The sequence below is a fragment of the Strongylocentrotus purpuratus genome, unplaced genomic scaffold (assembly GCF_000002235.5).
Source record: "Strongylocentrotus purpuratus isolate Spur 01 unplaced genomic scaffold, Spur_5.0 spur5_scaffold_15, whole genome shotgun sequence".
NCBI lineage: Eukaryota > Metazoa > Echinodermata > Echinoidea > Camarodonta > Strongylocentrotidae > Strongylocentrotus > Strongylocentrotus purpuratus.
Window position 1 is genome coordinate 319,251 of NW_022145600.1, and position 18,303 is coordinate 337,553.

Here is an 18,303-nt window from a genome sequence, read left to right on the forward strand (position 1 = left end):
GAGAGGGGGTAGAGAAAGAGATATAGAGTGTGAAAGAGTGGGAGGGAGAGAGAGGGGGGGGGGTAGAGAAAGAGATATAGAGTGTGAGAGAGTGGGGGAGGGAGAGAGAGAGAGAGGGGGTAGAGAAAGAGATATAGAGTGTGAGAGAGGGGGAGGGAGAGGGAGAGGGAGGGGGGGGGGGGTAGAGAAAGAGATATAGAGTGTGAGAGAGTGGGAGGGAGAGAGAGGGGGGGGTAGAGAAAGAGATATAGAGTGTGAGAGAGTGGGAGGAAGGGAGAGAGAGGGGGTAGAGAAAGAGATATAGAGTGTGAGAGAGTTGGAGGGAGGGAGAGAGAGGGGGTAGAGAAAGAGATATAGAGTGGGAGGGAGGGAGAGAGAGGGGGATAGAGGGGGATAGAGAAAGAGATATAGAGTGTGAGAGAGTGGGAGGGAGGGAGAGAGAGGGGGTAGAGAAAGAGATATAGAGTGGGAGGGAGGGAGAGAGAGGGAGGGAGAGGGGGATAGAGAAAGAGATATAGAGTGTGAGAGAGTGGGAGGGAGGGAGAGAGAGGGGGTAGAGAAAGAGATATAGAGTGTGAGAGAGTGGGAGGGAGGGAGAGAGAGGGGGTAGAGAAAGAGATATAGAGTGTGAAAGAGTGGGAGGGAGAGAGAGGGGGATAGAGGGGGATAGAGAAAGAGATATAGAGTGTGAGAGAGTGGGAGGGAGGGAGAGAGAGGGGGTAGAGAAAGAGATATAGAGTGGGAGGGAGGGAGAGAGAGGGAGAGAGAGGGGGATAGAGAAAGAGATATAGAGTGTGAGAGAGTGGGGGAGGGAGAGAGAGAGAGAGGGGGTAGAGAAAGAGATATACAGTGTGAGAGAGTGGGAGGGAGAGAGAGGGAGGGGGGTAGAGGAAGAGATATAGAGTGTGAGAGAGTGGGAGGGAGGGAGAGAGAGGGGGGTAGAGAAAGAGATATAGAGTGGGAGGGAGGGAGAGAGAGGGGGGTAGAGAAAGAGATATAGAGTGGGAGGGAGGGAGAGAGAGGGGGGTAGAGAAAGAGATATACAGTGTGAGAGAGAGAGTGGGAGGGAGGGAGAGGGAGGGGGTAGAGGAAGAGATATAGAGTGTGAGAGTGTGAGAGAGAGTGGGAGGGAGAGGGGGTAGAGAAAGAGATATAGAGTGTGAGTGGGGGAGGGATAGAGTGTGAGTGGGGGAGGGAGAGAGAGAGAGAGGTTGTAGAGAAAGAGATATAGAGTGTGAGAGAGTGGGAGGGAGGGAGAGAGAGAGGTTGTAGAGAAAGAGATATAGAGTGTGAGAGAGTGGGAGGGAGGGAGAGGGAGGTGGTAGAGAAAGAGATATAGAGTGTGAGAGTGTGAGAGAGAGTGGGAGGGAGGGAGAGAGGGGGGGGGTAGAGAAAGAGATATAGAGTGTGAGAGAGTGGGGGAGGGAGAGAGAGGGGGTAGAGAAAGAGATATAGAGTGTGAGAGTGTGAGATAGTGGGAGGGATGGAGAGAGAGGGGGTAGAGAAAGAGATATAGAGTGTGAGAGAGTGGGGGAGGGAGAGAGAGGGGGTAGAGAAAGAGATATAGAGTGTGAGAGAGTAGGAGGGAGGGAGAGGGAGAAGGAGAGAGAGAGGGAGAGAAAGAGATATAGAGTGTGAGAGAGGGGGAGGGAGAGGGAGAGGGAGGGGGGTAGAGAAAGAGATATAGAGTGTGAGAGAGTGGGAGGGAGGGAGAGGGAGGGAGAGGGAAAGAGAGGGAGAGGGAGAGAGAGGGGGAGGGAGAGGGAGAGGGAGGGGGTAGAGAAAGAGATATAGAGTGTGAGAGAGTGGGAGGGAGGGTTAGGGAGAGAGAGGGGGAGGGAGGGAGGGAGGGAGAGAAAGAGATGTAGTGTGAGAGAGTGGGAGGGAGGGAGAGAGAGAGAGAGATGGGGGGGGGGAGGGTAGAGAAAGAGATAGTGTGAGAAATGAAAATAGGATGAGAATAAATTAGAAGACATGAAGAGTGAGGGAGAGAGAGAATTGTGGGAGACAAGAGAACTCAAGCGAACTCAATAGAACTAAAGAGGGCAGCAAACAAATCTTCAACAGACCTAAACTTGAAGTGGCTATAAATCATATCCATATCAAAATCTGATTAGGGAAATACCATAAAAAGCATTTTTTTTTTAAATTGGAAAAAATACATTTTAGAATTTAAGAGCTAGAGCCGATAAAAACATATAGCATGGACTTGAATAGATATTCTGCTCACATTAATTTTTGTGTGTAAGACAGTGCATACTTTCATGCATTCCTACCCAAACATTCAATTTTTGCACTTGAGTTTCACTGTGATAATCGTAAAAACAAATGAAGTTTGAAAGTAGCATTGGACTACTGGTAGCTGTATGTCAAATTCATTCAGTAATACATACATTCATTAGGCTATATAACATCCTTTCATACCCCTCTCATTATGAGATTACTTCAACCTTGAAATTGTTGATTCTTTATTTTTATGCATCAACCCACTTACCGTAACATTTATACTTATTTTAGAAACAAATAATTGCTTCATTAAAAGTAACCTAATTTAAGACAACCTTGCTGATCATGATCAGTCTTCCTTCTCCACCTTGTCAACCACACTCATCAACCCCACTCCCTTGAATGTTTCATGTACCCACGCTGCTTCACGTGTTACAAGTCAGCAGGCGAGTCATCAGACCTGTGCCTGCTTCACTCAAGTTAGTAGCTGTCATCAGATCCATACCTCTATACAGGGCTACTATGACAAACTGAGCTGAGAGAGACATATTGGAGCCCAAGATATTTTGTATGATATGAACAGTGGAAAAGTCTAAAAGAGAAAGTTGACAGTGTTTACAATTGAGCAACAGCTGAAAAACCAACAACTTTTATGACAGAGTAATACCACCATTGGTTATTAATCAACTTTACTCAAAGAATCTGTGAAGAGACATGGCAATGTTGGAGCCGAACATTTTCTGTATGCTCTGAAGAGTTGGAAAGCTTGAAATGGAGACATGAGTGCGTCTGGACTCTGATAATTCTTGGAAACTTTTAACCGTTCCTGAGAAATTCATGTCAGCAGTCAGTCAAAAAGTGAGTTGTCATCATTGGACCCACATGTCAGCACAGGGTTACAAGTCAACTTTACCCGATAAGCCTGCAAAGTGTCTCATACATGTTGTAAAGATTTTCTGAATGATGTGATGATTTGAAAAGCTTGAAACATAGATGTAGATAGCCAGAACTTGGGCCATTGCCCGAAAACTAACATATTTCCTGACAAACCCTAATAGTCAGACAGAGAATTTATCTGCACTCATTGGATTCATACTTCAAATACAAATACTACTCAACTTTACCCAATGAACCAGAATTTTTTTTTTGGAGCCTAACATTTTCTGTATGCTCTGAAGAGTTGGAAAGCTTGTGACAGAAACATGAGTGAGTCTGGACTCTGATACTTGCTGGAGACCTTTCATATTTCCTGAGAAATCAAAGATTTCAATCGGTCAGAGAGTGAGTTGCCATCATTGGATTTAAGCTCAAGCAGGAGTAATTATCAACTTTACCAATTGAGAAGGGAAACTCAGATGCGATACAAGGAGTAGAAAAGCTCTAAAGAGAGACATAGAGCCAAAACTCTGGCAATTTTTGGATAATTAACTTCTGACAAAACCAGGCCAGTAGTTGGTCAGAAAGCTGCATATAGTTACCATCATTGGATTTATACCTCTACTATACAAGGATACTATTCAACTTTAACCAAAGAGCATGATAAGAGACCCGGACATATTGGATCTCAACATTTGTTGTGTAATATGAAGATTGGAGGACCTGCAAGAAGAAGTGAGAGAGCCTGAACCCGAGTCAGAAAACTACCATTCTCACTGATTCATGAATCCAACCCAACGGTCGGTCAAGGAGATAGTTGCAATCATGTCTGTACAGGAGAACATCCCAACATACAAGCCAAGCCCATGGAGAAAAGGATTATATCAATCTGCATTCATCCACAATAACATGGAAGGTTAGTTACTTACTTATAATTTACATGCAGATAAGACATTATTTACATTGTCCACTCATGACCCATGTGAAAAATAATGGTGCCAAGTGGGAAAAAATATGTTGAATGGTTACAATACATCTCATTGTGGAACCTAAGTGAAAGCTTGAATTCAATTAGATTAAATTCGTATTAATTTCATTTCGAACAGAAAGATAAACAAAGATTTTTTTTTCTTTCTTTAACAAAAATAACTATTACAGAAAGTATGACAAAATAAATGTAAATATTCATTTTTACAGTATACAAATACACTGTACACATAAATCAATTATTAAAAGAAATTCTTAATTTCTGAGGAAATGACAGTATTCAGCCCTTTGTATTAAGAGCATTAAAGTACTGTAGAACTTCCACTTTCATCACGACATCAGGGAATAAAAATGCTGAGCTGAGTGTGAGATTCCAAAGAATCTGGCCTGACTGGACATAGCAAAACAATTTTAGCCTCATTCACACACAGTATGAAAAACCACCACCCCAAAAATTAACAACACAGCAGCCAAGTACAAACATCTAACATGTACACGAATGGAAGATGGAGAACAAAAAGTATTTGTGCAAAAGATACAGGTATAAGTGAAGCATGTTATGCTTATGTCATTATATAAGCAGCCAGGGCGGTGTTTCACAAAGACTATGATCGACTAAAGTTGGAACTTGGACTATGGCAGGCCATTCATGCCACTGGTTGCTATCGCCTACCGTAGTATAAGTCCAAGTCTTAAATATAATTAAAAGTTTAGAATGTAGGTAGCTTTTCTTCTTCAACAATGAATTATAAACAAATGTAAATTCTGTTGATTTGTTACGTCCCTTGAGAGACCAATGGTGAGAGCTACCAGTGGCATGAACGGCCTGCCATAGTTCAAGTCCAATTTGAGTCGATCTTAGTCTTTATGAAACACTGCCTGGTTTTCTCTTTCTTTTTGGAGGATAACCTCCTTGTGTGTGAACAAAGCCATCCATAGCCTGGGTAAGTCCTGAATCACGTTTATTAGCTATACAGGTAATCAGATCAGCCAGTAAGCCTCTCTATACCAAGGCTTACATTGGTAGAGATCTGGACCCAAGCCAGCTTGTTGGGAACCAATAATGAGAATAATCAGAACAATTTCCTGTCACAAAGACTTGCAGCTAGTATGATAACCATTCGCCAACTGGACAAAGAAAGATGAGTATGGGAAATATCATGCATACTTGTGCAGCTTTGCTAGATGTCATACTAAACCAACACATGTCATGTGTGTAATATGCTTCTCTTCCCATTTTCTCAGATTACTCTTGATTTTAGCCTGAGTCTGTACATTAAACTACAGATAGATCTAAATAAATTGAGCTAAATGCTATGAACTGGATTCATTTTCAAAAGTATCAATATCAAGAAATTTCTGTGAAGTAGTTTAGCATTTGTCGTCCCTACATAAAACAGGTTGCCATGTCTGTGAATGTCTTCATAACTGTCTTATTGTTGTTTTATGCAAAAACCTTAAGAAAGACTAATTATTGCACTCTAATACTTCTTATTTGAAACCAAACCAAACCAAAACCAGCCAAATCTTTTTTGAAAAATGGGCCATAACAACCAATATGTCACCTTGGAAGCAATGTGAGTAGATACTTAAATAATCCATCAATGACAATAAAGAAGAAGAACCAAACTAATTAACATACCAAATCATCTCCTTCCTCCTCTTTGATCTCAATTGCTTCTTGACCTATAAACGAAGCAAGGATAACTTTCAATAAATATTTCATCATTAAAATTTGATTATATGTACAGATCATAATAATAATCCAGCTTTATGTGTTTAATACATTGCCGATGTCATGACCTTTTTGACAGGAGGCATGATGGCTCAGTGGTAGAACAGAGGCCTATGACTAACTGGTTCTGGCTGAGAACCAAGTTGATGCACTAGTACCCTTTATCTCTAAGTCCTGCAGATAGGCAACATGGATACTACTGTCCTATCAGTTTTCTGTAGAGTGCAAGATTTGTACATTAATTAAATGCATTTGACTAGAAGTCCACAGAGTCTGGAATATGCAAACTGTTATGCACTGCACTATTACTCCCTAGAAGGCAATCAATCTAGATAGGTTTTTGAACAATTTTAGGCATATTTTGCAAAAAGGCTATAAGGAAGTCTTACCTTTCTTGGGTTTTCTTTTCTTGAGTTTTCTGTTCTCGCCATTCAGTTTTTTTGTTGGTTTTTGAACAAATGCCCATCTGGAATTTTGAAGAAATCTAAACCACAGGAGTTCCACCACATCCTATTTGAGAAAAAGAGAAGCAGAAGAAGAAATAAAAACGTTGATTACTGATCTTGATGAATGTATTTCCTACTCATTACTGCCCAGAACAAATCAAACATGCATTCTACACATCACCTGGCCTCTTTCTATCTGAAAATTTTGTGTTGGCTGTAGGGTACATGCTCTGGTGATAATTCTCGCTACGGTATATAGCAATATACATTCCCACAATGCAATGGTGATGCTAAAACACATGTTCTGCTATAATACGATTTGCTAATAACTAATTATTTCCAATTCTCAATCTTGCTTGATGGTTACAAATTTTGAAGAATTGACAAGCAGTAAGCATATTTATTAGTTAAAAGTAAAATACCAGCATTAAGCAATCTCCAGTGCTTAGAGAGATTCTCTTAGAAAAACCAGGGAGGTGAAAGAAAAGGAGGCGAAACTCTTGTAATTTATTCAAACGCGTTCTTGAGTTCTAAAGCGTAACAATGGGATGTGTAACATTCCACTTGGCTTTGAAGTTCCATGCTCCGAACCGCGCTTCCACTGCGGGGACTTTCGGAAGCCAGGCTCCAGTTTTACATTTATTACAAAATATTAAATTACCGGCAAAATTTCAGTGTAAATCAAAAACTTTATATGGGGATTTTATTGGGAATAGTGCATCATACAAATTTTCAAATTTAAAACTCCGTCCTTCCTTTAATTTGTGTGCCAGAGTTGGTAAAAGAAAAATTACATCCTGTCAAATACTCAATATTTTAGGATGATGCGCTAATTTGTGCATGCTTTAATGTCCCGTTATTTGATCCATGGTTTACAATCTTCAATAACATTAAGTTTGCTAATGCGTGTTTTCGCGTGTTTTTTTGTATTTTTCAAGTTTAAAAAAGGATGAAAGTACACAAGTTTGTGTTCGCTTGTTCTACTCTTTACACATTCAACAATGGATGAGAAATCATTGGAAGGGACAGCGAACAGTTGCAGTGATACCATTTTCTGATGTAGGAATTCTAACTCCTGAAATTTCATGCGCTCTTTTATCTCACCACCTGGTCAACAGTTGCAGATTAGCGCATAACTTTTCGGCGGCTTGGAGCATGGGGTCAAAGGAGAGCGGCTTGATTCCAGTCCTTCTCTATCACGTCCCTGGAAAAACCTGGCACGCTTTCCCTAAGCCATGATTGTGCACTATTGTCAGTAACTTTTAAGAAATTCCCGTTATATACAGCAGGGTCACATATTTGATGATACAGATGGTCTACATTTTTCATAAATTTACATAAGTAGATATTTAGGCAAAACTACATTCTCATTCTTAGTCCTATTGACAATAAAGTGTCAGCCCAATACTGTGTGGTCCGTTTAGACTGGAAGTTCATGTGACTACAATATCCCAGCAAATCTTCTGGTAAAAAAAAAAGAAGAACGCCATTTACATTGGCTTGAATTCAGCTATATGTAGAAGGGAAAATTGCTCTGTGGTTCTACACTAACCCAATTCCTAACTTCCATCCTGAACTTTAGACTTGACTTATCTCAATTTTAACTTCTAGTCCAACTGCTAGCCTAACCATATATATATATATATACAAGATTCTTAAAATTGTCCTTAACTCGAACTTAAACCCAACTGCTAGCCTAACCTGAACACTAAACAAGAATCTTAACTTACCTAAACTTTAACTTAAACCCAACTGCTAGCCTAACCTGAACACTAAACAAGAATCTTGACTTACCTTAACTCAACTTAAACCGAACTGCTAGCCTAACCTGAACACTATACAAGAATCTTAACTTACCTCAACTCCAACTTAAACCCAACTGCTAGCCTAACCTGAACTTTAGACTTAACTTACCTCAACTCTAACTTAAACCCAACTGCTAGCCTAACCTGAACACTAAACAAGAATCTTAACTTACCTCAACTCTAACTTAAACCCAACTGCTAGCCTAACCTGAACACTAAACAAGAATCTTAACTTATCTCAACTCTAACTTAAACCCAACTGCTAGCCTAACCTGAACACTTTAAAAGAATCTGCTACAAAATAAAGTCTGATGCAATCACTGGAAAATGAAGGTTGGAGCAGCCCCATGTTCCATATATTGCCCACCTTTACTCTTTTACTGCCTACACTCAGTGAGTCTAAACGTATTGCCAATGATCCATTTATTACTCGCCTTCAGCCTATCTTTAACTTCCTTGTTCATATACATGTATTGCTCACCTAAGGTCTTGTATTACCTACACACTGCACTCAGTCTATACGTCATACCAATTTCCTAATTATATCTCCACCTCCCATATTTTACAATGCCTATAGATACTCTGTCTATACATATACATAATACCAATGTCCTACTTATTGCCCACCTTGAGTCTGTCTGTAACTCCCATGTTGATAAGGGCATCGACTTGCTTCTTGAGGATTATCTGGAAGGCCTCAGCAAACCACACAATGTCATCTTCTTCTCTTGGTTGCTCAGGTGTCTCATCTACAAGGAAGAGGAGACAAGGACACGGACTTAATCAGGATAAACATGTTAAGAGTGCATTTAAGGAAATATGAGACTTGAGTTTGGTCAGGCAGACAATAATTTACATAATCATTTATATTATTATCATTATTTCCTTTATGCAAACAAACTGAAAGTTGGATTTGAAATACAATTGGAAATATAAAGAGATAGATAAAAAGATACAAACTTGAATGTTTGGAATGCTCAGGCGTTAACAACTTTTTATTGATGTGAGCTAAACGTCCTAACCCATAAATCCATCAGATTCTTTTGAATAAAGATATGTTACTATAGTAACAACAACTTATCAATCACATCTACAATGTATTTCATGTGAAACTGAAAGGGAGTGGTCAATGGTTCCAGTTATGTTGTAAGACAGCATAAGCATGTATTAATGGTTAGCTAATCTGTACTGCCTTATAAATCACATTCTAAATTTAAACACTTTTCTTAGTTTTAGTTTTAGTTTTGAATAGTTTTTACAAAGCATTCTTATTGGTAACTGCTTTATATGGGTAGCATATTAATAGATGTAGCTCATTTAAGAATGGATCATACTCTGAAGATCCCGAACTAGCAGTCACCTGAAAATCAGAAACATAGATTAGTCTCGGATATAAAAGCTTACGTACAGGATTGATAAAATATACAAAAATCCACAAGAAGAACAAACGAACACAGATTTTCAACTGATCTCACCTTTGTCAATAGGGGTCTGTTTTTTCGAAGTTGATGATATTTTGATGACTTTTGATCTCATACTTGACGACTGACTTGGTTGACTATCAAAATGAGAATACTCCATCACTTGCAGGGTCTGATAAAATGAGAACAAAAAAAAAAAACTAAATTAAAGCATCATTTGAATTTCTCTGTCCTTTATGAATATCTTCATTTTCTGGTGGTCAAAATATGAAGTGTAGGTAATACCCGGGGGATGTTTCACAAAGACTGAGAATAAGATCAACTTAAGTTGGACTAAAACTATGGCAGGCCATTCATATGCAACTGGTTGCTCTCACCACTGGTCTCTCAAATATGATCTTTACATGTAACTTGGCAGGTCTTATCTCGAGCATGCACTGAGTGATGAGTGGCTAGCTGTCATCTCAATTGACCTCAAAAGAATTTTCTTTATACATTTGTAGTCTGTATGCACACTCCTGTTGCTATACTGGTTTCTTTGTAAAAGTTTTGTATAAATTTCCTCAAGTATGAACAGGCCATTTGATTGTTTAAAATTGAAGACAAGACATATTTTCACAAAACAAAACCATAAGTCAAGAGTACACCAATCAAAATTTGATGTAAAATATTGTAATCCTCGACTTTGTGCTTGTCAGAGTCACTCATTAGCAGATAAGTCATTGAGAGTAAAATGTCATTGAACTAGTTTATCATTAATTATTTATACTATAGGGTCTAGATCTACTCTAAATTGTTGTTGTTAATCGTCCATCATTATCAGAATCTACTGGTATATCAGTAGGGGCGCTGGTCTGAGAATAAGGATCGTCTTCATAACCGAAGATTGTCTTTGTAAATGCGGACCAATGCGTCCTCAAAAACAAGGATCGTCTGCAAAAAAGCAGATGTTCCATATTTTTGATCGGCACATTGGCGATGCAAAAAACAGATTCCGGTATGATTTTCTTGATGCATTGTACATTGACTTTGTACACAGACCTTCACATTATGAGCAATAAATCCTTGGGAAGACGGACAACCCATAAAAGTAGACAGTCAACTAGGGTTATTTTCCCCTGGAGAATCCAAATTTGGCATTGCCAGCGGGCGGTTCGGCAACCCAAAACCCGCAGAGGGCCGATGAAAAAAAAACGCCAGCGAAAATGCAGATGATCCTTGTTTATGAGGACGCATTTTGTCTGCGTTTATGAGGATGATCCTCATTCTCGGACCAATGGTTTAGGAAGGTCGCATAATCAAAAGGATCTTGGGAATTACAGGCACACATGCTTGAATGGGTAAATGCATAGAAAGAGGCCTAGAGGCTAGACATACACACAATTATATTTATACTGCCACATACACATACTGCACATCATCAAGACATCATCATTTTGCATTACAACCACTACCAGTGACCTCGTCTGGAGAATCGAGAGAGAATAGCGATGGTGCACACACACACGGATCGTGGCCCCGTACCACCCCGCGAGCTACGGGGCGGAATTACCGTACCGTCTCACATGGCTCGATTATCTCTCGAGCTCCCCCAACCCGGCTATGTAACCAATAATGTAAGTTTATCAAGTTACCTCAGACTGACAGTCACACGCATTACAGTAAAACAGCCCATCGATTTCAGAAAAGTGGACAGTTTCCTGACAATTTTGACAGAAAGACTCCATGTTTATGAAGATTCCCACGGCCACAATGTCAAGTTACCACCATGCGTACCGCATTGGCATCCCTTTCATCAGCTGTGAATTAATCGCATTGCATTGCTGTACGGAAGTATATGAAGGAAGGCTTATTATTCGCGGAGTGTAGGTCAGAAATAATTAAAAAAAATATTAAACGTGTTTTTATCAAAAATTTATTATTAAATTATTTATATGTTTATAAAACCAAATAAAAAAGATAACATATTTAATTTAAGTCTTTTAATTTATTTCATATACAAGAATAAATTATGAGAACTAACCCATTACCCCTAAAATAAAATGAACTAGTCTCTAGAGTTTGGATGGTCTGCTGACCTTCGAAAGCTAGACTTTACAAAGTTCCGCAAGTTTGCATTTGTTTACGTTGATCGCTGATATACTTATAGTTCAGTGGAAGGGGTGTATACAACTGGTATATAGACATGTTGGGCGAGGATTAATTAGATGAACTTCCTCATTTGATCGATGCTGTCAGCAACTATGTCGTCGATAAAACCATCTCCACCAGCTCGGAAACAATCTTTAAAGGAAGGAAGCCCTACTCATTCTGCTAAAGACGTGAAAGAGATCAAAGAAGTGGCGAAGAAAGGTAATACTAATGTTGTATTTTGCATTTTAATTATGAAGATTTGTGGAGTTGGACTGGACAGGCATGCTGTGCTACCAGCGCGCTACCGGTGGTTCCCCGATTGGTGTCTCCAGCTTCCGCGTATGATCATGCGAGCTGGCCTAGTTTTGCACCTGCGTGTTTTACATTCTACTTCTCATTTTGATTTCTGAATTACAACAATATGTGTTTTGGTTCAATGTTCATCTATTGGAAAAGTATAGTGCCGATGTGTTGATATGTTTTGATTTGTTTATTTCGTTCATCAATTAATTGCCTTGCTCAGATTGTCAGATATTTGAATGGTTTTATACTTCACTCTGCCTCTGCTATCCACCTGTCAGTCAAATTCTGCCTGTTGACTTACATGCTCATCAAATAAATCCATAGCATTAATTAGTTTGCAATTGTACATGTATTTTCTGTCTGTTATTTACATGTATGCAAAATGATCATTGAGCTAGTAGGCATATGGTATAGCATATGTCTAGTCATAAACAGAAATATACCATCTAGTTTGAGGATAATGACATTTGTCAAAAATAAAAAAGGCGCTGAGTGGAGCCAGATGTAGTCTCAGGCTCTCAGCGGAACAACCGGCAATATTTAAGACTGATGTTTTCAGTCTAGTCTACCTGTCAATGAGCATCATTCACAAACTTTGATCTATCAATAGAAGGTTGTTTTAAATCATTATTATTTATTACTCAAGAGAAGAACATTGTGAAACAGATATTTCAGATACTAAGGAATGGTTTATAATTTTAATGTCCAAAATTGTAAAAGTTAATTAAACTTGAAAGGATGGAAATGTTGATCTCAACCAAGCTTACTATCAGTATGTTCCAATTTGTGTAACAATACATTTTTGTGTATTTTTTATGATCATTATATAATGTTTCTCATTCTATACACTGTAGTTATAGTTTAGTGCATTCTTCATTAAACATGTAATCTCTACTTATTACGTATTTCACTTTGCTTTTTACAATAGAGGTGATTTTGAAAGAAGAAATATTTATTATAATTTCTTTTACAGAATAACACAAGGTTGAATTAATATACGTGTAGGATGAGGACTGACATGATTTTGAATATATCCAGTTCTATCAGACATATCTTTTGTAAACCAGTGCAAAATTGTCCCCATTGCAGGCTCATATCCTACTTGAATTTATCTTGTTGAGAATAATACAAACTTTGTCATCTACTGTACATCAGGAAGCTTTCATGTTTTCAGTGTGCTCATCTACCTACACCCATCAAACAATGGGGAATGAAATCTATCTGACATTTTAAACCAAACTTCCTGAAATATCAAGTGATAAAAAGATTGAATACCCATTTTTGTTATTGAGATTGCGTTGTCCAATAGAAGGGTAAACAAACTACTAACTGCCCTTGCTTTCATAGTTCAGGGTGTTATGTTTGCCTGTATTACATCAGCACCCTTGTTTACTCAGAAACTTTAGTTCATGACATATTCATATGTAGAGGGTCTACAGTCAAAGTGAGGGCATCACAAGACCATTTTTAATGGGGGCGCGGGTTGGGGGGGGGGGGGGGGGGAGGGATGTCAGTCCAAAAGACAAAAGACGTATTTGGAATTTCAAATTTGCTGACCAATCAAGACCAATCATCAGATTTCACAGGTTTCATATTTACTGAAGACTCTTGCGTTGAGGGTGTGTATTTTTAAAATAGAACATGATACCGGGTATTCAAATGTGGTATGACTACCATACTTTTGAATGTTTTGACCTAGCTCATACAGAGAGTACAGGGAACATGTTGATTATCTCTTTGTTTGGTGTAAGGGTGATGTTGGATGAATCCCCTTTCAGTGTTGCCATTAATTCACATATCATGAATCCTTCACTTGCATATGAGTCTTCATAATATTTATATGCAATTTGAATTAATCATTCTGTTTTTTGTGTTTTTTATATTCATTTGACTACTATCAGTCTGTTTTGATATGATGACAGGTTTGGATTCTTTGTGTACTCCGCAGAGCATGTCTTTTAAAGATTAGAATTCATTTTGGTTTCTCATGGTAAATGTACATGCAAATTGGTCTCATAAAAGTTATTTAATGACATTTTTATTACAGAGCTACGAAGAGAAAGAGAGAGAGTTTTGTTTTGAAACAGAAACACCTCATATAACTGAGCACTAGCAAAGAATACCCAATCTTCTTAAATCACATATGAATACTTTCACCTTCATATAAAAAAGAATGAGTAATTACAGTATGAAAGAAATATCTTTAGGCGTGGGAAGTTATTAGTTCTTAATGGCTTTTATTATGTCTTTTTCATAATAAAATACATAAACTAAGTTAATACATGTATGTTATGAACTCTTACGCTATAAAAAAAAAAATCCTGTTTGTTCTCAGTATTGATTATAATTCTCTATCTTTTTCTATTTCCGCAAAGAAATATATTCCTGTGACGTGTTTAACATCCTTTTCTTGTTTTTGCTAAACAACGAATCTTTAATAAGTTCATCTTTGTGTGTTCTTTTACAGCCATTAAAGAACATCAAGAACTTCAAAGGCAATACAGTCAGAAGGAAATACAGACACTGCAACTAGTACAAGAACTTGAAGAAACCAAAGATATCTTATCCAAACTTGAATCAGGTATGTCATTCATCAATTCTGTTTTCTTTAACAAAAATTTGCAAATATGTGGTGCTGCATGTGATCTGGTTCATTCACTTGACTCACAATTGAAGGATTGAGGGTTTGAATCCCAGCCAAACATTAATGTTTTTTTGGCGAAACATTAATCCACATTTGCCACTCTCCACCCAGGTGTGATGGGAACCTGGCAATTGGTGGGGTAATTCAAGATTCAAGATTCAAGATTCAAGATTTTATTGTCCATAATATAATACAGAAATTTGTTTTCCATTGGTATAAAATGTAATACATAAAACATAAGACAAAAACATGGTGTCGTGTGCTGAAAGCCAGAAGGGCGTCAAGACTATATAAGAAAAAGTCTACAAGCAAATACGGTCCTCTGGCTTCCAGCACAAAACATGACAAGACAGTTATATGACTTATACATAGCAAGAATTTTAAATACAATTCTGAAACACATCATGAATAAATTCAGGTATGAATATAGATGTGAATATGAAAGTAGAATAGGAGCAGCATCACAATCGAAATACGAGCAGAAAGAGAAAGGAAAAGAGAGCTCAAGCTCGAAGGACTGATAAAAAAGAGAAATATAGGGAGAGTTGGTAAGGGTCCAAAGGGAAAGGGGAGAGATAGAGAAGGAGAGATGGCATAATTTCCAATCACATAATGATTGCAGGACCCTCAGGAAGAACAGCATTGATACTGATGAGGCCTCATGGGTTAACAAACTATTATTACTAGTATAGTAGTATTATATGCTCAATTAATGGTAGTGCATGGTTGAATTCTCCAGTAAGGAAACGAAAGAGATATAAAAGAGATGTGCAGACCTCAGTAATCCACATCAAATAATCACATGCTAGTTACCTGTCGATCATAATGAAGTGAAAACAGTCATGATAGAAAAGTACTTTATTACATGTCATCACAATAATAACCCAGACAAAGTTGTGAAATACAATTACCTATATTAGCATTTTCTTGATCTACAATTTCAAAGTTTTACACTATGCAATTTTAAATGAATACATGTATGTTCAGCATCTATCCTTAAACTGGATACAAGGATGATTTGTTAAGATAAGGTATTAAGAAGAGAATGTGCTTTGTTCTATGTCCATATAATGAACGTGAATGAAGAAGTTACCAAAGATTTGGTTATCTTCTATTGTTTTCATTGTCAAGTTAAGTACTTTCATTTTGGTATTCTATGCCAAAGATAATGTTACAATCTTTAATTTTTATCTATATCCTGGTTCTTTAATTAGCATGGTTTCCATGGTAGCACTTATTCATTAAGTGTTTTTTTTAAAGGCAAATGAAAGGATGCCCTTTATAAAAACTTGACGGAAATGATATCACTTTTACAAGTACTTCCCATAAGGGATGCTTTGGAATCTAACACAAAGCAAAATAGACAAAGGAATTATATGAAAAAGCCAGGCATATACTCAACCCATTGCATACATCGTTCACCAAACCTCCTTTGGTATTTCCGATGGTTTATCTATGGCATTTTTACGCTTATCTTCTTTTATGTACAAGGTTTTGTTGACCCCCAGGAATAATGGGTAGAATTAGACATCTTTGCAGCTGGGAATTTGCATTTTTCTTAGTGATCTGATTTGTTTTTATTTTGAAGGGGAAAGTCCCCTATTAACAATTATATTTGCTTATATAGCGCCTAACACTTACTTTATCAGAAGTCTCTAAGCGCTCTACAATAATGCAGCATAATTACCCTGGCTTTAGCAGTGCAGTGTCTTCAGATGATTAAACAACCAGTTGATAACTGAATTCTGTAATTCCCTTTTAAGTATTTATACTTCTAGTAACATACTTTATTGAAGATTATAATCATTCTTATTTATTGATCATTAGAGATAATATATAATGATAAGACAAAGACAAACAAAAAGTGAACTTTTTTAGATACATCCTGGCACTGGCAGATCCAAGATACTTGGGGGGGGGGGGAGCGAAAGCACAAGTAAACAAAATGTCTGACTAGCAAATAATGAATGGCTGTCATACTTTTAGTCCAAAAATGTATCTAAGGAGGCACACGAACAAAAATGACCTATGCACATTTAAAGATATTTCAATGCTTGTGTAGGAGTAGATATACATATCATTTGTGCCATCCTTCACCCTCCCCATTCTACCACCGAAACACAGCACTTAGATAAGAAACCATTGTTGCACAGGTGTTTGCACAGCTATAGTTCTGTGGACCAGGTCATATTGATCTAGTACAAGCATTCTCCATACTCTGTATCCTTGATTGGTTCTCATGCTGGGATAGACAGTAAACATTGTCAGTTGTCGGATTCAAGGGAAACCCCCTTTTTTCTGAATAAGGACCAGTCTCCAAAAATTGTATGATGCAGTCGTTTCACTCTTTATGATTTGGATGCAATCGCAGTATACTAAAAAATAAAAAGGAGCTAGATGTAAAACCAGAGCACTTTGGAATCATATAAAGACACTATGAATATGCATTTTAAATAAAACAGAATATATTTACTATTGTCATTACCTGTAAGGCTGCAGCATCATCATTATTATCGCTATTGTTTTTATTATCTTGTCTTGCGGACTATCTTATTAACTGCTTAGTATCAAGTAAAGAGGTGCAGAATTATGTACACACAGACAGAATTACATATTGCGCAAAAATTAATGCAGACCCAAGTTCTTATTAGTCTTGTTTACTTTCTTGCGTCATGTTTAGTGTTGTATTTAATTTCTTGCTTTATGTTTATTGTTTTGTTTACTTTCTTGTTTCATGTTTATTGTTTATTTATTCACCTTATTTACTACCTACAATGTAGCATCTGGTCAGGTCGTGCAAGAGTATGAAGATGTACAGACCAAGTTGGATATTGAGCAGCAATGCAGAGAAGAAGCAGAGAAGATTGCCTCAAAGGTAGGATTCATTCAATTTGGTTCTGTCTTTCTGAGGACACATATATCTCTAATTTCATCAACTTTCAGAATGAGAAATAAATTTGTTGTCATTATTTTACACAAAAATAAAAGTTTGGTAAATGAGGGTTATTATGTGTCTGCATGGCTACCTTTGTGAATTGATATGCCCTACTTTCATGTTTTTCCCTCACTTATTCAGTTGTGTTTTGATTGAGTAAAACATTACCAAGTTGCATGGGCATAACAATAATTGTTCAAAATTGGTTACACACATAATTGGCTTCATGTTGGGCAGGCTTTGAACCAGATTTCTGTTGCAGTTTGTTTTTCCTTGACATAGCATAATTCCATTCCATAAAATGAAATATAGGGGAAATATTAAAAACAGAGTCTATACAGTTACATTATATAATTGGCACAACCTTGTGAGCAGCATGATCTTTTAAGATTTCACATTTTCAGGTTTTTTTTTGTCATATCCATTTAATTCTTCATTTTTTATATTGTCAAATTAATATGTGTTGTTGGAATTTCTCAAGAACAAGTTCAGATTGAACAAATTATGTAGTATATAGCTTTGACATCTGGATGTTAAAGATAAACTTGAGTTCTGGTAAAAAAATTAAATGAATTCTCACAGAATCTAACGAAACTTACACTGAATGTTCAAGATTACAAATAAATGTTATGTGTCAAACAATTTTAAACGACCAGAACTCACCTTTGTCTTTAACTGTGAATATAAACTCTCATACAAGGAAGTAGCATTTGGTTTCTATTCATGAAAAAAGATAACATCAAAGTCTTAGAAAAGAGATATGAAAGGAAGTTATTGGAAATGGAAAATAGA

General features: G+C 37.4%; 2 protein-coding genes across 2 annotated transcripts in view; one reads left to right on the forward strand and one right to left on the reverse strand.

The window, feature by feature from the left end:
- LOC105437666 (TATA box-binding protein-associated factor RNA polymerase I subunit B-like) overlaps positions 1-11,309 on the reverse strand; it is a 41,530-nt gene extending 30,221 nt beyond the window's left edge. The window contains exons 1-5 of the mRNA XM_030985288.1: positions 11,131-11,309; positions 9,551-9,668; positions 8,703-8,824; positions 6,214-6,334; positions 5,732-5,775 (exon numbers count right to left, since the gene is read on the reverse strand). Of these exons, the coding sequence (XP_030841148.1) occupies positions 5,732-5,775; positions 6,214-6,334; positions 8,703-8,824; positions 9,551-9,668; positions 11,131-11,223 (498 nt within the window). The 5' untranslated portion in view covers positions 11,224-11,309. The remainder of the gene's footprint in view (positions 1-5,731; positions 5,776-6,213; positions 6,335-8,702; positions 8,825-9,550; positions 9,669-11,130) is intronic.
- A 245-nt stretch (positions 11,310-11,554) lies between these two features.
- On the forward strand, positions 11,555-18,077 carry LOC115923950. Its single transcript, XM_030985289.1, has 3 exons — positions 11,555-11,848; positions 14,400-14,513; positions 17,357-18,077. Exons 1-3 carry the CDS (start codon positions 11,725-11,727, stop codon positions 17,608-17,610), a joined length of 492 nt encoding a protein of 163 aa, XP_030841149.1. The 5' UTR covers positions 11,555-11,724; the 3' UTR covers positions 17,611-18,077.
- The last annotated feature ends 226 nt before the right edge of the window (positions 18,078-18,303 follow it).

What these genes read in the sequence shown, in the direction of transcription:
- LOC115923950 (XM_030985289.1), top strand. Translation starts at nt 11,725, where the DNA reads ATGCTGTCAGCAACTATGTCGTCGATAAAACCATCTCCACCAGCTCGG. An exon ending in CAAAGAAGTGGCGAAGAAAG is followed by an intron (nt 11,849 to 14,399) that starts GTAATACTAATG and finishes GTTCTTTTACAG; the next exon opens with CCATTAAAGAACATCAAGAA. An exon ending in CTTATCCAAACTTGAATCAG is followed by an intron (nt 14,514 to 17,356) that starts GTATGTCATTCA and finishes CCTACAATGTAG; the next exon opens with CATCTGGTCAGGTCGTGCAA.